This window comes from Haliaeetus albicilla, chromosome 1 (genome assembly GCF_947461875.1).
Source record: "Haliaeetus albicilla chromosome 1, bHalAlb1.1, whole genome shotgun sequence".
Lineage (NCBI taxonomy): Eukaryota > Metazoa > Chordata > Aves > Accipitriformes > Accipitridae > Haliaeetus > Haliaeetus albicilla.
This window is the reverse complement of record NC_091483.1, coordinates 18,285,721-18,307,970: the sequence shown is the minus strand read 5'-3', so window position 1 is coordinate 18,307,970 and position 22,250 is coordinate 18,285,721. Positions and strand designations below refer to the sequence as shown.

General features: G+C 36.7%; 1 protein-coding gene across 6 annotated transcripts in view; it reads left to right on the top strand.

Moving 5' to 3' along the window:
• Nucleotides 1-22,250, top strand: part of LRBA (LPS responsive beige-like anchor protein) — a 434,158-nt gene that overhangs the window by 369,577 nt on the left and 42,331 nt on the right. For all 6 annotated transcript variants that reach the window (XM_069780575.1, XM_069780554.1, XM_069780564.1 and 3 more), the window contains 2 exons: nucleotides 4,676-4,843; nucleotides 20,183-20,272. In XM_069780575.1, the coding sequence (XP_069636676.1) occupies nucleotides 4,676-4,843; nucleotides 20,183-20,272 (258 nt within the window). The remainder of the gene's footprint in view (nucleotides 1-4,675; nucleotides 4,844-20,182; nucleotides 20,273-22,250) is intronic.

Here is a 22,250-nt window from a genome sequence, read left to right as displayed (position 1 = left end):
AAAGTGGCTGCTTTTGCTTTGTTTGAACAGCCTAAACTTTTCCTTTTTGGACTTTAAATCTTAGAAGTGAAATGTGATCCACATATTGAATCAAAATAATTTAATTCAAAACATATTTTGATTGGAACAAGGTTGACATGGAAAGAAACTCTAGAATAAAAAAAAAAGTTGAAAGGACTTTCTATCATATATTTAGCAGGAAAATTTGAAACAGTTCTAATTAGGCTGAAAAAACCAGCCTTCTTCATTGTAACTTAACAAAGGTCATATATCAATGTTAAGGCAGCATTACCAACTTGTGTCTGAAAGCCTGCACATGCAAACATAATTCCAGTTGTTTGGTTTTGTTGGTTTTGGGTTGTTTTTTGTTTAAATATAAGTGGACACACATAGTTCCAAGCCAGAATACGTACTTAAAGTTGTGTGGGTGCTTTGTCGTGTTCAAGAAGAGAATTTTTCACGTCAAAATTGTGTTTGTGCTAAAATTGTGTGAAATCCTAATTCATGCTTTTCTGTTCATATGTAAATATTTTTCATATGGAACATAAAAAAAGAGACTCAATTATTTTAAGTGTTTCAAAGGAAATGTCTTACTTCAAAGATGAATTAAAATATTTAGCCCATTAAAGGTAATAGGCAATTATTTGTACTTGAGATTTGTAATTTCTTACTTGCCGATGTAGTATATTCCTGGGGTTTTTGGCTTGGTGTTTGGGTTGTTGTTTGTTTTTTTTTTAATTGAATAAATAGGAAAGATTATTCATGTATGAGAAGCAGTTTTGGTTTCTCATTAAAGTTTCTACTTTCATTTTAACTATATAAAACACATTTTATATAGGTGGGACTTCTTTTCTCTCTTTCAAATAAGAGTTACATGCATGCTTTACGCTTTGCTTCAAGATTACCTTGCTTTCGTCAGCATAGGAATAAGGCAAGGAAGTCTGTGGTCTATTTTTTAACGGCTTCATTATGAATAAATATCTGTGCTGGTGAAAAGAAATACAGTTATCTTTTCATCTAATTTTGGCATTGGAACATCCTAATCTCAAGCACAGTATATATTCATTTTTAATAGACATCATTTCATATGCTATATGTCATTACATAATCTAAACCAGAAAGAAAAATAGAGGGCAAAAGCCAATAATAGTCTCTTTAAAGATAAAAATCTTGATTCCAAGGGTCTAATACTGTTGGGAAAATATATCATAATAAATGGTTAGTTATACTGGGAAAAGGCAAAATCTTTCCTAACCTGCTAGTTTTATGTTTTTGTCGTTCTGACCATTTTTTACCAAATAATTTGTATCAGGATTAGACTGATACTAGTCTTCAGTTGCTGGCAGGAAATTATTCTCCGTTCATTCCTTTCAGAAAACAGGGCAGAAAAAGATATGCATAAAATAATGGATTTCAGAGTCGTTCATGAAGAAGTAGTTTTGATTGCACATATTTAGTGACATCAGAGTATGCATTTGAAAAATATTTATGAATAAACTAAAATTTCCTTGTAAGATCAACACTTCAATTTGTTGATGTGTCTGAAGCGTTTCTACCTTGGGAATGGAGAAATGAAAGTTACTAATAGGTGTTTGTGTTTGACATCTGTATACTGTACTTTTTAGCATATCTCAAGTGTTTTAGTCTCTGCCTAATAGATCTCATTAAAGAAACAGATATCAGCCCCAAGACAGTTTGTCAAAGTTAGTATGAGTCCCTGTGGACAGAATTGACAATTTGTGTGTGGCTTCACATGACGGTCTTTTCATGGTCTTGTTTGATCCTTTAACAATTGGGCATCAGTCACTGATTTATTTTACAATAACTCAATAGGATTGAATATTACTATATTACAGCGGACATTCTAGAGGATTTTCTTGTTTTACACGTTTTCCTCAGAGCACACAGTAAATGATGTACTTGGTCTGCTGTGGGAGCGCTAACAATTGATTGGTTTGCTTTAAGAGCAGCATGGGAAGGATGTTAGTATCCCATCGCTGCATGCCGTATTTAACTTGAGCCTTAATGAGCACTGGCTGTCCTAGATGCTTAAGTAATCCTAAATGCTTAGCATTCGATACCCGTGGTTTAGTTTTGCAAGAGGTAAATACTAACAGTAACATTTTTTTTTTTAAAAACACCTCCTTTTTAAAACTGGCTAGTTATTCAAATTAGAACTTTTTAACTTCTCAGATTTTTTTTTTTTTTTTTTTTTAAGGAGTACCCATACTTAAGTAATGTATACCAGTGTGGCTATAAAGTGCATCACGTGTATTGGTACATTGTGTTGTTTTCCATGAAAGTCTACTTTATTTTTTAATCATTATACAGACTGTTAAGTATTGTTCGTCCATCGATTGTATCACAGCATAAGCACTTCCTTCCAAACAGGAGCTTAACTGTGAACCTGAAATGACAGGCAAGCTTATTTAGCCTTTCAGTTTGTGTGCTGTATTTGGTCTGTCCTTCAGGCTCCTGGATATTGATGCTGACTGTAGTCATTTTTTGTTCAGCCCTTTTATTTGTGATTTGGCAAATAAAAAAAGAAGTAAAATGGCCTAATGTGGAAAAAAAATAAAAGAAAATGGTCTACTTTTGAAACTGTATAAATTACAAGTGTAAAATAATTTTAAACTTGGAAAAGAGAAGTAAATTCAGGATGGCTCCCAACCATTCCACGAAAAGGCAGAGTGTGTTTTAGTTTTGTTTTTTTCAGAAAAAATCAGATTTATATATCTGTTAATCTGAGGAGATTGCAGAGCGATATTCCTTTAGTTAGTCATGTCCAAATGCTTTGTGAGGGTAATATGACCTATTACAAATCTAGCTTTTGAAGAAAAGGAAAATATGAACAACCTCTGCATGTACTCTGTGTGTGTGTGTGTATATATATATATATACACACAAGTTCTTAATGCTGTTTTTCCTGATAGTAACTAGTTATAATGGTAATAGTAAGTATATTCTGGGGTTAAACTTTTTTTAGCAGGATAGCAAGAAAATTAATTCCTATCATTGTCATTTGCTGAGTCCTGTAGAATTTTATGGCTGCATATTGTAGTGTTATGGACACTCATGAGACTACTGACTGGTTTTATCTTATTAAACAATTTTGAAATCATTAATTTTTAATTGGCCCGCTTGTGGTTTTTTATAGTTTTAATTGTGTGTCTGTGTCTAAATGTTGGGGTTTTTTTAAATTTTTTTAAAAAAAGAAAAAAGTAAGAAAAAAAATCCTGTCTAAGCATATATGTTATAAGGTATTTCCATACTATCATCCAAAGAGATACTATACTGTGTGGTAATTCATTTTAAAGAATGCTTTCAGCAGTTCAGTAGCTGGGAATCCTAATAAAAATAATAATAAAAAGAAGAATGTTATGATGTCGAAGATATGTACAGGTCTTTTCTTGATTGAAAGTTCTAATTAAGTGAATCGAGGAAAATTAACTGAAATTAGCTGTCAGAAAGTCACATTTAAATGAGTGATGATCTGGTGTGGCAGTAAACATTTAAATGATATAAATTGCCATTTAAGTGTATGGTTTAATGTTTGTCATGCATTAATATGACATGAGACTGCAGTGACAATCAAGCAGCTTGCTCTAATTTGAACATATTTAGGGCTTTTGTGTGGAGTGCACCACACAAATTAAGACAATTGCTGGTTTTATGTGTCAATTTAAATGTTGTTCTCAGGCATCGGTTAATGAAACAAACCCATCATTTTTGTGTGCAAATTGCAGAGTGATTTCCTTGGTTTTCAGATTAATTTTAACTTCCTCTGCTCAAAATTAGGAATTTCCTTTACAAGGAAAATGCCATTCGTTTCGTTAGATGGAAAGAATATCAGACTTTGTTACGTTGTTTCATTTGCTCATTCAAATAAGAAATATATTGAACCCTCTGTGTAAAACAGAGAAAACTAATCCTGCTAGTGATTTAATCTAGATGAATTAACTCTTTAGGTGACAATGATTTTTAAGTCATCTTTTAATATATATGTGCTGTATCTAATACCATTATGGAGACATTCATGATTGTTTGGATGCTTTTGGCTTGGGGATTGGGTTGTAACTGGATAACATCTTCAGAAAGGTGGCTTAATCATTCAGCATAATACTGTTTCTGTATATGCTTGTATAAGAGTTATATACAAGAAATACATAAAAGTAATAGCAAGTTGATATTCCAGCATTTTAAATAATTTGTATCCTAGCATCCCTAGTTAGTTCAGTTTCCCCAAGTCTATCAATCTTCTCTCTGTCTGTCAGAATCAGATTATCGTGCTGTTATTATTCACTGTGCACATCACACAGAAAAGCACAATTTCGTCTCGAGAGTTCATAAAAACATAGCCTGGCTGTCCATAAATGCATAAATGCTATCCACTTAATGCCTTTTTTTTTTTTTATTCCTACTATTACAGTTTTAAAAAGCAAGGTCTTCTGGTCAGCGGGAAGTAGAGTAGGGCATGAGACTCTGACATCTATCACAGGCCCACCTTTTTGTTTTGTTTTGTTTTTGATAGAATGTCTAAAATCCTGTTATTAATTTTGTACTTAGACATGTTAAGATAATTTTGCACACTATTCAAAAAATGCTTGTACTACTATGAAAGGATGACTATCTGGCAAACTCAAGTTTATATATTTTGTATGTGTTTTTTTTACAGGCATTAGAAAGTGAGTTTGTTTCCTGCCAGCTTCACCAGTGGATTGATCTGATTTTTGGCTACAAGCAGCAAGGGCCGGAGGCTGTTAGGTCCCTGAATGTATTCTACTATTTGACTTATGAAGGAGCTGTTAATTTAAGTTCAATAACGGATCCCGTATTGAGAGAGGTAAGTTTGTACTTTAAATATAGGAAAGGAAAATCTTTGTTAACCACTGCAGTGTTGAAAGTGTAAAGATTCTGTGTTGTTCAAGGCTACTGGTGAATGTTCAAATCTTTGTGGTCTCTTGTGGTTTGGCTACAGGCCAGTCAAATGCAAAGTGCCTGAACCAGTCGTCACAGCATGCAAAATTAAGATAACAAGCATGCAAGTTGTTCTCTAAACTTTGTGCACCTGGATTCGGCACAAACTGGATGCCAATATAAAAATAAATATTCAAGGATTGCTTCAGTTGCTGAGGGCAGTCATTTTCTTCACTAATACTGGATCTTAATGGCAGAAAACAGTGAGCAACCTTGATTTGGCTTGCACTTTTGTATTTACTTTTACAGGTTTAACAATTCTCTCTTAATGCAATCCTGCATATGCAGTACGCATCAAACACCATAGTTTTGTAGCTTCCATTATTTTTATTTGGCTTGCTATCAAATTAACAATAACTTGTCCTGTTTTTTCATATACAAAAGTAAATATTTAAACAATGGAAAGATCAGTAGTCTCACTCAGACTCAGCACCATTCAGAAAAATCTGTTTGCTAAAGTATCCCTTAGGATATTGTGGGCTTAAAGACTCCTCCCTCCTCCATCTAAACAGCTGTTTGTTTTTTTTAAAAAAAAAAAAAAAGGCAGGGTGTGGTGGATGATTAAAACAGAATTTTGATTGGGTTTACATCCTCTGTTCAGGCAATACATTGGTATCAAGTATAGCTGCAAGTATTTTAATTATGGAATAAATGTAACTGGTACTTTGTTATAAAATATTCTGAATCCCTGAGAGCAAAGTAATATGAATGCTATCAACAATTTTATTTAAAAGGATGGCTAGATGTACAGCAACAGGCAATATAAGTATGAACTGAATGAAGACAAGAATGAAGACATTTCTGCTTACAAATCTTAGGTTTGAGGTTCACTGTATAATTCTAGGCTAATCCTAATTGAAGTATTTGTTATTTATTGCATATGAAAGAGGGTCTGAGAAGTAAGCAATTATTATTTTAAATAATGCTATTTTCTCTGTACATACTGGCCATCTGACTGGGGCACCTTGACAGCCTCTGTAGAGAAAGTCACATCATAGCAACCCTGTGGGTTGTAGCTGGCTTGTGGGCGCAATGGAAAAGTTTGGGGGGTATGCAGGGCATGTAGGGGTATGCAAGGACTGGCTTAAGTACCAAGAGTGGTGGCTGGATGTCATTGTTATGTGGGTTGCCGTCAGACTGCATCTTGGTCCACTTTGAGCTAAAATACAGATGTTGCACGTAAATACATTTAATTGAGCTAAGAAAAGAGCTACTGGAACACTTGGCTTTTGAGAAAAAATGTCATCATCTGGGTTTGAAAAAGTTATTGACCCAAGGGTACTAGATGTTCACCCTGCCATGTTTTCATTTCCTTGATAATGTTTGTCCACTGTACACTGACAAGGAAATATTCTTACCTTGTAAAAGTATTTATTAGACTCTTGAAGTGCTAGGTTTAAGCGTGAGCTGAAAAATAGACTAGGCATTGTGTGTAATTTGTTCTTAATTTTAGTATTAAATGAACCATCATTGAACCATCATTAATGAAACTAGTAATTGAAGTAATACTAATCAAAATAGAGGTCTGCCACACACAATTTTTATGTAGCTTTTAATTTTTCTAGAACAGTTCTATTGTCAGTTTAACTGTGATCTGTGCTATTTGTGTCGTAGCCTGAAAAAAAGTAATTTAAGACCAGGGAAGTTACAAATCTGTCTGGAAGTATGGATCATCTCAGTTAGAGAGGCATTCACTTTGTACTTCTGTAAATACAGTAATATATTTTGTTACCATATCTTTTGAATTTTTCTTGTTATTATTGTACTTCACTACAATGTTTCTTATTTTTGAGTTGTTCTATGCTGCCTGAACTGAGTGGCATATAAAAATGAAAACAGGAGAGGGAGAATAGCAGTCTTGTTGAGTTCGTAATAATGGAGTAGCTTAGCAGCCGCAGAATTTCAAAACACTACTGATGATGTCAAAAATACATGCTGATGAATGCAGGCAGCAGAATGAATGGTATCTTGTAGCACTTTTGCTCTGAGTTACTTGAAGATTGGTCCAATGGAATATTTTTATTTAGTATCTTTAAGCAGGTCAGTAAAACAGTAGAAAGATTCCTCTTTAGTTAGGTATCCCTTGCTATTTACATGTATTTTGTAAAGCATATTTTTTTATTATGTAAATGTGTATATGTAGTTTGAAATGGTACATACGATCAGCTCTGATACGATATTGACAGTGCAGAGATTTAATGACTGTCATCACCAATGGTGAGTTATTCTGTTTTCACTTATGAGTAGAGATGAAAGTAATAAAAAATCTGTTTGTGTGTATATCTATGTGCATAATCATTCTATATCTATGTGCTAAATGAATTTATCATGCACCTTTGACAGCCTCACCTTCTTCCTGCTTAGTAATCCATCTCCCTGAGGACCTGTGCTAACGTTCTGTACTGCCGAGCAGCTTCAATCACATTTATTTTTCTCCTTCAGTCAGCTTGCTAGAAAGTATTTCTTCTTTTCTTCACCAAATTCCTGGTTAGAGGGCAAACGATTTTCTGATCTGGACAATTAATGCTATTTTTAGGCAGGCACGACACCTCAGATTTAGTATCTGTTTATTAGGCAACTATTAAACCGGAAATTTTACTCTGGATTTCTTGATTTCAAAAAGAATGCTTTTGGCTTTCTCCTCTTGATAAGGTTTAGGGTTTGGGTCGTTAAATCTTGACCGTTGTAGCAGAAAATACATTTTTATGTGCAAACCTGAAACAAGGAAAAGCTTCTATATACTCTGAGAGTTGTGAGTTACTGAGGCTTTTAGGTATCATATGGAAATAATAGCATGTGCTTAAACCATGGTAATTTCTCCACATAGTCTATGCTAAGCATGGACCACATCGGTAATGAGAAGCCTATGATGCATGTGTTTCTGAAGTATCTTCACAGATACATGTATGGATATTGGTGACCTAACTCATCAGGAGAGGCCACACACAGAATAATAGGGGAAGGAACTGAGGAGTGGAGGAGTTCAGGTTAATGCAGAATTTCCTTAGGTCTCCTAAATGGCTCCAACTGGCACCTTTATTTTTATAGGCAGTCAGGTTATATATATTACGAGAAGGAAGCACTCGTCTAGGAAGGAAAACTACTTGATTAAAACCATATTCCTCCTTTCTTTTTTTTAAACTGAAAATGTAGAACTTTTACATCCTCTCATACTGCTGTGAACAATTTTTTCCTGCCATTCTTTCTGCCTATGGGAATAAAGGAAGTAAAGTATTTTGAAAGGATCTGACTGCTATAATAGAAAATTTTAAACTAAAATGCAAACCATGGGCCACATGCTACCTTTTGGCAGATAAACCCTGGAGAGTGCAAAGCTTGCATAATTCAAAGGCAAATCTCAGGGGGAGGGGAGTAGATCAAGAGAGAAGGGTTTGAGTCGCAGCCAGTGGGGGAAGGGAGCTGCAACCAGGAGAAGCAAGGCAAGAGATCCAGTATATCTGAAGGCGTATCTGTGCACTACTTGTCCCTGCAGAGACCATTCCTTCATCCTCCTCTTTTTTCCTTGAGCCATTTTCGCAGCGTTGTCATTGACTCTGATCCTTGTACTTGTGTATCTTACTGAAGGAGGTTACAACTGCTCAGGGAAGTTGCTGTTCAGTTGACAAGCAGTAAATATCACATCTATTTCTGGTGGAAAATAGAGTATTTGCCAGCAGAGGTATGCTATGTGACTACCTTCTGTTGACTCGTTCTTGAACACCACGTTTTGATCTGTGGAACTCCCAATCACAAGATCTGCCATGGAAGGGCTTTTTTGTTGTCTGTATGAAAGAGGCAAGGAGTCACGGTAGCACAGATAAATGTCATCCAACTGTTCTGGAGAGAATTCACAGCACCTTCTTATCACAAATTCTGCTCTCTTTTTGCAATAGCTGCCCAAGAATGCAAAAAAAAAAAAAAAAAAGTAGAATTAGATCTAAGCCATTCAGACAAGCAACTGATTAAATGGTGAAGCACAATCCATAGAAAATAGTTTGTATTTTGGACTGATTCGTGGGTATTCCATTAGTGTTTTGGTCAGAAGAATAGAAATTTCTCTTGTCTCTGGTGTAGTGTAACAAAGGATGATCGTGAATCTGGGCTGCACTCAGAGTTCCTAATTAAAAGTCCATTTCTCCACTGATACCCCTATGTAGCTAGCATAAACACGGGATAAGTGGAAAGAAAAGAGATGAAGCTAATAGCAGGAATGCAAAGTACTACTTGGAGAATACGTCATTGATTTACTATAGGAACCCCTGAACTTCAGGAAGCATACTAAATTTTGTACCATGCTTATCAAAAAGCACCTAACCGTATTCTTTAAATAATTTTAAAAATATAATCTGTTATTACCTTTGTAGGCAGCAGTTAAGGAAGACTGATGATTTTAAAATTAGCAATAATAGTTTGAAAAAGATGAGAATAAGTCCCATCCAATTAATATCCCACATACCTTCATTAAGTGATTTGCTTTTAGCCTTAGATGATTCAGTTGTTGTATACTTCTTCCTTTGAAGAGAAGGTGCCTTTTTGTTACATGAAGGTAGTCTGTTTAACATTAGGAAGCACAGCTTTCTCCATTCTATCGGCACCTTGATTTCTACTGTTGATATTTTATTTCCATATGAACCGAGGAGTTGCAAAAATTGTGAAGAATCAGCTTGGACGTAGCATTTGGTATGTTATTTGAATGTGCCACTTCTGATTATATAAAGAGAGGAAATAATTCTTTTATTTTCAGTTTTAAGGCATATGGGATAAATTATTCTATGGATAATAGCTTTTAAATGTTGCCTGAGATTAATATCTTTGGGTAAGTTTTATGCATCTTAGACCTATCTCTTATGAGTCTAATTTTATTTTTAAATATTTACAGTTTGAGAGACTTCTGTGCTTTCCAAAAGAAGTTACAAGGATGTTTAGTTTACATGACCCCAGTTTCATGACAGCAGTAGCAGATCTGATATCTTATCCCAAAGAAAGCATTTTTGGCCTCTCTTTTAGCTGTGTTCATGGTGGGACTTAATAGCATATTTCAGCTCTAACTCAGCTGGAGAACTCTGACAACAGTGAATCTTTCACAAAGTATAAACACGATTTGTATTTATAGCATAGTTAACATTTACTAAATAGTTGGGAAAACGATCAGTCTGTTTTTAGCGGGTTGGGCAACAGTCTTTGTTGTGGCTGCGATGAGTTTTTAAAAAATAGGATCAAGTGATTATAAAACACTGTCACAGAGCAGTAAATTTGGATGTGCTGAATTCAGTAAGTAACAAATTCATGCAGGCAAAATTCAACGTACTGTAGAAAGAATCTTTGAATCATCTCTGGCCAGAAGTGTGTTGCACAGATGGCATGCTTGACATTGTACAGCACAGGAACAGTGTGAAAAGCCAAATAAATGTTAAGAATTGGTCTAGTTTTAATTGCAAATCTATATTAAAATGCCATTATATGGAAGCAGAATTAAGAAGAATATATTCAAAGGAAGCATACTGATTTCATGGCTAGGGAGAGGTGGACACGTCAACTGCAACCAAACCCGTGCTCTGGTCTTTTCCTCTGAAGGTGTGCAGAGCAGGATAACGTAGCCACGACAGGGCCTCCGTTGCTGCTGTGGGTGGGCAGGTACCACTACTGCATGAAAACAGCTTGGCTGGGCATCGGGGCTCTCCCATGAAAAGATGAAGTGTTTTCTGCTGGTAAAAGGAGCGTTAAAATAACAGGAGCACCATTCCCGCCACCAGTTCGTATCATTTACCTATTAATTCTCACATCTCAGCTCACGCTGTGACCTGTCTGTGGGGTTGGAGTAAACAGGCAAAACGAGCATAAGCGAGTGTTTACTGTGATATCTGGGAGGTGTGGCACTTCTTGGATTCCATTCAGCCCAGAGTTTGACATGGCATGACAAATGGGGGTTTATTGCCCTTTGTCTTAACTTACGTATTTACTACAGCGCTTAGAAACAGACATAAAAGTATTCAGATAGGTTTCGAACCAGAAAAGTACTTGACTTGGATGTTCTCTTTTGTCCTTCATTACAGAATAGATTCTAATTTTATCTGGTGCTTCTGCTTCTCTATCCAGCAGCAAAAAGAGTGGTATTTTAGAGTTAATTAAAGCAGGACTGAGACGCCTGATGTATAAGGATTAAAAAAATAAGAATCAAACAACTGCTTTGGCTGGAAGGAGTAAATGTTTTTGGAAGGAGGTAACTCATGTAGATTAGTTCTTCAGCTCCAAGTGAGCTTTTTCTTTCTCAGCCCCTGATTGAAATTCAAAGGATAGAAATTTTCAGTGCAGTCAGTTCCCTCACCTCTTCTTGCTTGACCTGTCTTGTGGATCTATCAGAGCCAGAGAGGCCTTGAGACCCCCTGGGCTCTTTACATTTTCATTTGTGCCTGGCTGGTCAGTCTTAGATAGCTGACATATTTGTTGGCCAGCATTAAATAAGAAAGAGTAATCAAAAGGTAAACAAGGAATGGAAAAAAGTGATGTTCATAATCCTTCAAAAGTAACTTTTTTGAATAGAAAGCATTTCTGCTTTTTAACTTTTTTTTCCTCTTCCGTATGTGGAAAGGATGAGATATACTAGTGTATACTAGCTACAGTTACCATACACTAAGTCATTTAGCCTTGAATCAAACGTGGAAGTGAACAGGCTACAAAAATTTTGTTATTTTTTGTGTCATCAGCATGCTCTGATTATTTGCAGGCTCTTTATGCAGTCCAGACAATACCTGTATTGACTTTCACAGTAATTGGGGAACTAAAAATTTTTGTTTGGAGTGTTTTCATTGTAGTTGCTCATTGCAGCCTAGGGCGTCTAGCTCATCCATGTTCCCACTGTGCTGCAGATGTGGTGTGGTATTTACTTACTTATTACTTTATTTACTACTTTACTTAGCAAACTGTATTATATTAGTTATTAGTTATATTTGAACAATAGCTGCTTCTTGAGTGAGAAAGCTTGCGGTCATGCCGAAGGTGCTTTTCCTCAAGCAGTGGCCAAAAATCAAGTCTCAGTTAAACGTTACATTTTGTTAAATGGTAACAAAAAGTTCATTCATTGCCGTAGAAGACTCTGAGATAATATTGTACCCATACTTTGAAAACAGCAAGTTTGATCTTGCAGGTAGTAGTTATGACTTAGTTTAAATAAATGTGTTTCTTAGCTTAGCAAAATGAATTATTTGTTTCTTTTTCACAGTTGTTACAGATTCTGAAAGGTGATCACGTGAGACCGTTTAAAGACCATTAAATATTGGATTTTTACATCAGTTTATTAACCTCCTTCAGATGGAAATCTTTTATTTTAATGAAGCTTTTTTATTTAATAAATAGAGATGGCATCAAAGTTGAAGAAATTCTGTGGAATGCTAGCAGATTGGAACAGATTGCTTTTTTCCAGAGGAAAAAGTTTTATATCAGAAAATTTGGAGTCAGCTAAGTAGCAAGTAGACTGTGTGAAGGCAGCAAGTTTTAAAGATTATGTTTAGCTATTTAGAGGAGTGAATGAATAATGCCAGAAACTGATGAAATTTCAAGGTATTGCACATGGCAATGCCACTTTTTTCTGTGTGGTAATTATTGATTTTAAATGAAAGCAATGAGTTGCTCTCTTGAAATCTTCAGCTGCCAGAGTGGAAAGAGACATGAGGCAATTTTGGTTGTGGTGCTCAAATAAAACGGAGACTGTTATATTTAAAAAAAACTAGCCCCAGAGCTGCTTAGGATTTTGCTTGTACTGAATCCAGATTTATTTGCAGGTCTTTAAATTCATCTTAACTTTCTTTTTAGATTCTTTTCCCTTTTTATTTTGTCAGTCTCTTTGAAGTACTACCAGGCCTGTTTTTCTAGTTCTAGTTTTTTTATCTGCTTCTTTCCAGTAGCCAAAGATTTAGGTGTTTTGAATGAGCACATCAGTGCTCCAGACAGAGATACTGTTTGAAATTATCCATGAACCCAGTGCCTCTGAACATTATTGAGTGACATTTGTTTCTGTTGGTTGTGTCTGCTCTGACTAACTGGTTTCTTTCAGATTGGCAGCTGGGATTACGCTGCAGTAGACGGACAGCTGCGTGAACTGGAGATTGCAGCCAGGCCGTGCTATGCCTCTGCTTAATATGCCTGGAATGTATATATTCAGATTGGAGCAACTTGCATGGCCCTGAGGGGGATCTATTTGTATTCTCACAAACTGTGATTACTTCCTGTTTCACTTTAATGACTGCCATGTAATTGCATACTGATTTGTGTGGACAAAAAGACTTCATTTTTCTTTATTCTCACAGAAAATTTCTTAACGTAGTTTAAAAGCTGGGTTTTGTTTTTAAAGGTCTGGTGAAAGGTATCCTACTCTGTGCTCCCTTCTAAACTTTTCTGTCATGCAAACAGAAGAAAGTATTATTAATATAATGAATTGCAAATAGCTTTGAGAAAAAAACCAAATCCTGTGTAGGGTAACCCCTCCCAGCTCCAACTATCTGTAGTAGTTTGGATTTAATAAATAACAAGTGGTTAGACTAGTAACCAACTTCCAAACAGACAACTACGGTATTTTGAGCAGACAGAAGGAACTGAAATTAGGCAGGGGGGGGAGGAGAAAAAAAGAAAAATATTATACAACAGATCTGTTTCTTACAAGGAAGTAAGAAGAAAACCCTGTGCTTCATTTATATTTGATGGCTTTCATTTCTACATTTGTATGTTGTTTTCTTGTGTAATGAGGCATATTCAGTTTCATTACCTGTATCCCTAATGCACTGCAGCAGGCAAAGCTTGTGCACTTCTTGCTTCATACCAACTTGCTGGTGTACTCTATTAATGTCCCCCTCTGCAGGTTGTTGGCAGTATTTATGCTCACGCTTCAGCTCTGAAGCCATAAACCTGTGTTACTTGAGTTGAAGTAGTAACTGCATTAGTGGGCTGCAACAGGCATCTCTTACACTCCGCTTGGCTAACAGAGGGTATATCACAAATGTTTTGCGGGCATGTTTAATGAACCTAGAGAACAGTATGTAACTCTTGATCTTACAGTATCTTTTCTTTAGCCTTTCTTCTCTCCTTGCTCCCTTCCCTCCCCTGCTGTTCATTAGATTTCAAAGCTAGTGTAGGCAATTTTCTTTAAACCAGTATGTTAAGTGAATAGTACAATGATAAAGCAAAAAATTAAAGTGTTTCCATATAAAAGGGTTGATTTGCAAAGTTGAAACAAGATTTTTCTGGCATGAAGCATGAAGCAATTAGGCTGCTCATTTTATTTTTAAAACAGTGGATGGGAGTGTGTGAATTTATGGTACTAACATTTGAGCGCTGTATTTTTTCCCTAGGTCAAGTGTAGTGCAGTATCCCCAGGGCAGGTGTACAGTCAGCAAGCATATACATTGCCTGTGTCAGAAAAGCATTTTGCCCATTTTTCACAATCTTGACCTAACGGGGATTGTTATGAAACAAGGGGAGATGGTACTACAAAGAACTTCTCTTCTATAATCTTTAGGCTGTTTTCAGCAATTTTATCTAATAGTTATGAATCCTGCTTGTTCTCCAGCTAGTGTTATCTGTGCCTCTGTAGTCCATGAGGAATTTAACTAAGAATCTTACTGTAGGAGTCTAAGTCAGAAGAGGTTTTCTGATCACTTGTTATCAGAGCTTGATTTTAATCACGGTCCCATGGGGAAAGGAGCTAGTCAATTGGCCGCTAAGCCGTTCAACTTCGCTGTCTGAGAGGAAACCTGTCAAATATTCTGTGTTCTCTGGTGCTGTAAAGCAACATCTGGGTGGAAGGAAAGGGAAAGCAAGTAATCATAATTGCATATCGCTCAAGCCAATAGAAATCACTGAGGAACATGTGTGTAAACCTTTTTGAATATTGAAAAGTGAGGTAGGAGCGGCAGAGAGCCAAAGTAATTATTTTTGCAAGGGCTGTTATTTTCTGGATGTAAATACTGGGTAGAAAGATGGAGGATGAACCCAAAACATTTCCTGTCCCTAACACGTATGCTGAAAGAATATGTATTACAATGCGTGATGTTATTTCACCTGGGTTTTCAAATGTTTGGCAGCTAAATCTTACAGATTTGAGAAGTAACTGGAAGCACTTCGGTGTAGATCTGTAAAGGCACATTGACTGAAAGTAGCCTCTTCGTAGCAAACGGTAAGGTTGTAGCTTGTCGTGCATTCAGACCGAGGCGTGCATTTTAACATGGGTATGCTGTGCCGTTAGACTCTTCAGACAATTTGGTGTTTTGTGTCCGAGCAGGCATGATGAAAGCAACTCTGAACTAGTCCCTTTAAGGGTCTTTAAATCTACAGTTAAATGGTGTATGTCTTGCCTTTTAACTATATAGGCCTTCATCTCAGGATTTGAGTTCAAAACTGGAGACGGTTTCATTCTTTCTCTGTGACACTCACTGCAGTTCCCCCTCTGCCCGCCCTGCCTCATATTTAATTTTATAGTTCTTTCAGACATAAACATGAAAAAAAAGCAATTTTGACTTAGTTTCTGAGTGTTGCTGCAAAGAAAAGTAACAAACATCTGTTTTTACCTTAACTGCATCCATATGTTCAACCTCCCCATCACCCTCCTTCCCAAAAAATTTACAGCCGTAGTTGGTGGGTACTGCATACTGTTGAATTAACTTTCTTCACAGTTAGATTAGAGGGTAAGTTCAGAGACTGAAAATGTCTGTACTAAGCAGTGGCCAAAAGCTACATTGTAGCTAAGCCAAGTTTAGTTTTTCACTCTTCCTCTTTTAATTTACTTCCCTATTCCCCTTCTCCCCATCCCACCCCCCCAAGAAGAGAGATGATCCAGGAGACTTCTTTAGGAACAGGTTCTTGTGGTAATCAGGTAAATGTTAACTTGTGAAATTTGCTTATGGCTTTCATACTTGTAAATTAATTAACATTCGAAATACCATGTTTATCATTTAAGTATGTGGTTTGAGATGCATACTGTATGGATTATTGTAAAGGGTTAGTTACCTTGTTTCATTTTATTACTTCTTGTTGTAGCATCTGGAACAATTCTGGCCCTACCAAAGTTTTGTTTTTGTAGAGGATTAAGAGGAAGAAGGCTATTTACTGAGATATTTGAGAAGCAGTGAAACAAAATGTTGAATGATACTATCTTACTTTGTGGTGTGCAGCATGCTTTCAGAGATAAGAGTTTGTGGAACTAAAGATATCTTTCAAAGAAAGGTTATTCCTTTCAAGTTATATAGTGCCTTTAATAGGTGTGAAACTAGTTGTGCAAATTTCCCAAATGCTTCTACCTACAATAATGTAAATGGTTGTATGCTCCAGAGGGATTCAGCAAAGTGAGAACACGTGCCCTTCCTCTGCCACTAGAAGAAGCTGGCCGTCTCTTAGTAATGTCGACTAATGCTCGTAATACATTTTTCAAGAAAATTAAGTTAGAAGCTGGGCTATAATTTGTTAGAAAGTGAGTTGATGACTTTTTGACTGATGGTCATTTTACTGTATATTCTCAGGTAAATGGTAGGTTGTTTTCTTCAAAGGAGATATTAATTACCTCTCTGAGGAAAAGATTCCCTGCTCCTAGCTGATTTTCTTTGACAGCTTGAACAAAAGTCTGAGTGACACCTGGTGGCTAAAATGCCCTGTATTTCTCTTTCTATTGTTACGTAAATTGAGAGAATGGGGATTGATTCTAGCTCCACCATCACATGTTTCCGCTGACAGAGGGAGGTCATCTTGCATCCTTCTGTATGTGATCGTTCTGGCCGAGACATCATCAGAACATGGAGTTGACATCTGGATTGACTTTGAATACAATCTGGGAAAAGGAAGGAATGATTTGGGGTTGCTAGCACACTCTCTTGGTCATAATTAAGAAATGTGGAAGCTAAATAAAGAAATATTCACTTTTTTCTTGGTAAATAAAAGGAATGCAAAAGGTTTTTATGCTGAAGTCTAGCCACTATGTCTAGACATAATTGTCCAAGTGTTGTTGCCTTTACTGCACAGTTTTTCAAATTTCTTTTGGATCTCTGAAGATGTCGGTAAAGAGGACATAAAGATACAAATATCTGTGCCTTTATGTGCAGTTTTGATGTTTTATGAAACCTTGTTACCTGTGGTAGGACACAATCTGAATGTAGATTTTTCCTGGTTCTTTTGGCTAAAAGGGAAGGATGGTGTCAGGGCGCTATTGTAATCCTAGAAATGTAGGCTCTCATATGTTTTGGAAGGACAAGATGGAACCTAAGGAGTCTAAAAGACTTGTTTGTGCCGGAACTGTAAATCCCAAACTCAAGCTAGATCATAAACATGGATGTAGAAACTGTCTGTTAAAGACTGCAAGTGGAGAATTTGTGGTCCTCTAAGGCAGGCTTTTGCAAAAGCATTGTCCCATTGGTCAGCAGTTTCACCAGTTCTGACAGAACACTATGTGAAAACAGGCAGTGACTATCTACTTGCGGGCTGAGCAGAATATTTTATACTTGTTTTTAATATCTCAGAGGGATTCTCTTCTACACTGAGGGTGGGTGGGAGACAAATAGCTGTTCTTCTGCTGCCGTTGTGTGGTCTAAGGAGTGTGATTGTGATGAGCATCATATATGTGTGTAAGCAGTGGAAGCGTATTGTGCGTCTTCCAGTTTTTATGTTGCTGGGAGGTGGTGAGTTCCCCTGAGATCTGGACTGTGGAAAATAGCATTCTGACTGCTGATCTTTCATTGATTAAAGCAGTTATAACATCTGATTTTTGTTCTACATCAGTTTGGGCTCTTGTTAAGATGAATGTATTTGAAGTTTTTGAAACACTCTGCAGCAATATGTGGTATCTTGTGTTACATTTTCCCTTTCTTAGTACTGGCACTATGTAAGAGAGTATAGTTTGTAGAAGTAGCATTGGGAATTAAAGGACATACCAGACTTCATGTGTAAGACAAAATTCTGACTCCCTTTAAATGCTGAACATGGACTATTTGGGAATGGAAGTTTCTGTATTGATCGTAAGTCAATATACAAGGAAGTTAACAAATCTGAAGCTTATTATTTCCTCATTTTATCTATTCTGTTTTCACCTGTAAAAGAAATGCATGGGAGTTGTGCTTCAAGAATATTTTATTCATTTTGAATAGTACATTGAAAATGTATCGTATAGGAAATAAATAGTGGATCCTATAGACCGTAGATTTTCCATAAAGATTTTAACAGGCACTGAATAACTGACATCCAGGACTGTCTGCATTCTGCTCCTCCTGTGTTCTTCTGGTTCCACCCTCAATGCAACACATTTGGTAGTAAAAATACCCCACTCAATCTGCAAGTAGATGTAGGCAAATCTTTTCAATCTGGATGATTTTGAAACTAACAGCTTTTTGTGGAAAGGGTAGAGCTGCTGACGAGTATGCTGTTGCTTTGTTAATGCCTCATGTCTTAAGGGACTTTAGATTCCCTTGATATCTTGCGTCACAAAAACCCAGTTTTGAATTTTAATGTAGCATGTCTCATTGCTAGGAAGGGGACTCTGATGGTCTTACTGAGCTTTAGTGTTTCACGAATCTGATATTGCTGTTCCTCAAAGAGCACTCATTGAATCACAGTGTTTGTGTGTCAGATTTCAGCCAGCTTTTTGATAAACTTGTTATTCACTAGTTCTTTAAAGATTAAGGTGCTTCCCAGAGTGGGCAAGAGTGTTAGAATCTGTCCATAAAGTAACTGCAACTCCTGTTCTGGTGAGTTCAGATATTTCAAATGCTGTGCCAAATGTAATAAGGTCAAGTGTTTTGGATGGCATGTTTCCTATCAGAGGATGATTATTTTTGATGATCTTAAGGCCTCAGGTGCATTCTACTTTTGGTTTTGTTATTTCTGTAACAGAAGAACATTGTGTGTCCTAGTAATAGTCTTTGTTATTATTATCATCTAAAAATAGTTGTTTGTAAGAATAAGATCAGCATAAGTGTTACTCCATTGTCTCAAAAATTTTAACGGGTGGCTAAAATAGAACAGGAAATATAAGTGTAGGGAGCCTCAGGGTATGTTGAAAAATAAGAATCTCTGAGAGAAAAACTTGGTGTTCTAATAGCTAAAAAGTGGCTACTGGTTTTGTGTTTTAGCATTGAAGCATTTCATTTAAAACACTTTCTTGAAGGGCCTGGTTTTCAGGACTTCTTTTGAAAGTACGACTTGCTAATGCCTCATCTAGGTACTCAGCATCACTAGACACTTTGGAGAATGTAGGGCTCAATGCACCATGCAACAGAGAAACTGAAGTATCGGCCCATATGCAGTCTGTTAGCCCACAACAAATGCAAGGTAATTTTACTTAGTTTAGCTCACAATGAAAGAGTTTTGATCTAAGCTGAATGGTTTAAGATTTTCTGTAGTATTAGCCCGTTTCTGTGCATAGTGCAGGGGCCTGAAGAAATAACTTGTTGAATTTTGGCTGCTTGATTTTATCTTTAAGCCAGTGGGCCATTAGGTGGCAACATGGAAAACTAGTTGGACATGCCTAGGGAAGAGGTATAAGTTCACACATTTCAGAATAATTATTTTTAAGAAATAACTAAGCATGAGGTGGTATCTTCATGTGTGCCCTATGAAGAAAGTGATAAAAGATGTTGCTGGAGATACAGAGAAACTTTTAAAAAAACCCTGTTGCATTGTATCTTCACGTTCTCCTTCAGCTGCATTTAATATTAGTCTTGCTGTTGGTACTTTAATTTATCCTAAAGTTGTTTACTCTTTTTGAATAAACATGAAAATAAGAAAAAAGCTCGGTATCGCTTTCGTTGTAGTTATTGCTGTGAAACTAAGCAATGAAGTTTAAATAGAAAATAGAACACTCTTAATACCTATAGAAACTTTTTAAAAATTGACTTTTGTTTCTGACTTATGGTACAAACAGGATAAGCCAGTGTTAGAAAGGAAAAATGGAGCCAATAAAGAGGGTTTCTGATTATAATAGCTTGTTTCTGTTTAATATCATTGAGCAGGATGAGGTTTTGCAGAGTTTCTCATGGAAATAGCATCCACAGTACTAAAATGATTACCTCATTCTCAGTACCAGTGCCAAGCACTTAGCCCCACAGTGAACACACGGGGTTGATTTTCAACATGAAACAAGCCAGAAGTGTGGAATGACATTTTCAGGTGACAGTTATGGTTCTATTGCCTGTAATTAGCACCTCTTAACATGCAAACCTGCCTGTGCCTTTTCCAGGCTGTTGAAGCTCAAATACGAAGTTTTGGACAGACCCCTTCCCAACTGCTCATAGAACCACATCCTCCAAGAAGTTCTGCCATGCAGGTGGTAAGTACCATGTTAACTCTTTGTGACCTGCCATTTTGTTCATTTCCTTTGCTATCTTAAAATTACAAAACCGGCCACTTCGCTTTGCTTTTATGTGGTTGTGGAATTGTGTTATTAAAAACAGCAGAAGAATTACGATTTTGTAGGACCGGGAATGTATGCAGTGCTTAACTATTATTTTATTTATTGCTGAAAGGATTGTATTGATTTCTAGTACAGACCTTTTTTGTCAGTGTAATCTAAGAACACTTCATCAGTTGATTTTTTTTAATACCATACCTGTACAGGTGAGAGCCAGTCATCATGGAGACAATTTAGCTAATCTTTGGCAGATTCCCCAGGAAGCATGGATTTAGGAGGTGGAACTTCCTTGTGTTTTCCCCCAGGCATAGGTTTTCCCCTAAAACCAGGATTACTAGGAATTCATGAGCTGAAACTTACATAGCAAAGAATGTGACTAAATGTGTTTTGCAGTAAAGCTAGGGTGATAAAATCCAGGCAGCGAGCATTAACATGCTTTCCCTTTTACCTCTACTTGTGTCTAATATAATTTTATTATACAAACTATTATTTTATTACTGATTACTTTCCATATCATGTTGTGTGCAGTCCTTTGGTCTAAAATATCATTTGTGTTGTCATAGATCCAGAACTAAGTATGTTAAGTGATACTCTGACAAGAGGAGCAAATGGTCTGCTAATTCACAAGTTTTTCAAAAGGTTACATTCCCTTATTGTTAAGATGGACATTTTACAGTGAAATATAAAAAAAGACATTTTCTTCTTCTATGTTCTGTAAGATGTATGTCCTACTCGAGCAGACTAATGTTATTAGATTAAAATCATATCTGAATTGCAAAAGGTTTTAGAAAAATGACACAAAAATCTGAAATGTTTCCAAAGTAGCTTAAAACCTTGTGATGTAGGAGTCTAAGAAATGTAAACTTTCTGGTCAAATTGAGCTTACTAGCCTTTCTCAGATATGTCATGTGTTGTACATGAGACTTGCTCAGCTGACTGTCTCCCCATCCCCATCCCCCTTTCTGCAGCCAGTACATGCTACACACTTTGACAGCTGTGCTGTAGACATGCTCCTGCTCTGGGATCCCATGTACTGGATGGACGGAGCTGATTGTGCTGATTTGTGATCTGCTGGCCCGTTGCACTCCCCACGTAGTGTCCCAGGGCTGCAGACCACTGCAGTGACACGTATGTGCAACCCACGGGGCTCTCTCTTTCAGAAGAGCCCCGTTAACAGGGATGCTGGGGAGCCCAAGCGCCCTCGTCATACGTCCGTCTGTCATGGTGCCATGCACTAGGCACTTGCCCTAATTTAGAGGGATTTGTTTCAGGAAGAGGAGGAACTTGAGAAGTTGATTGTTGACGTATTTGTCAGACCCATTGTTACATAAATAAATTTGATGCCAGGAAGCAGTTTGTGTGGTTTTATCATAATATTTTTCATGACGCTGAATTACTAAAGATTTAGTATGTAGTGGAAGAAGTTAAATTTTATGAAGTTAACTGTTCCTAACTCCTGTGGGGTTTTGGGGCTGAGGTACACACAGAAAAAAACCCCTTAGTTCTCCACTTGCTTTGACCGGTTTTGTGGTTATTAATACATTATTTTATAATAGCACTATATTAAGTGCTTTTAAAAGTAGTATTCCTGGAGGTGAAATACAGTAAGGATGTTTTTCCTGTTACAATTCTGAATTATTTCTAGTTGCATTATTTACTGAGTTTTCTGTTTTCATGTGTGTGTGCATGTATGCATGAATACAGCCGAATTGAGAGCTACCACGTGCTGTGTTAAGTGCACAAGCCATAATATACACCAGGTGTAGTAATTAGCAGTCACACGAAGGCTGCCTATTTGTCTGGTTTTGCTGCTGTTGCTGTATCCCCTTGTGTTTTCAACCATCAGATAGCTGGATTTAATTGAGGCCACATCAGATGAGGCATTACTGACACCTTT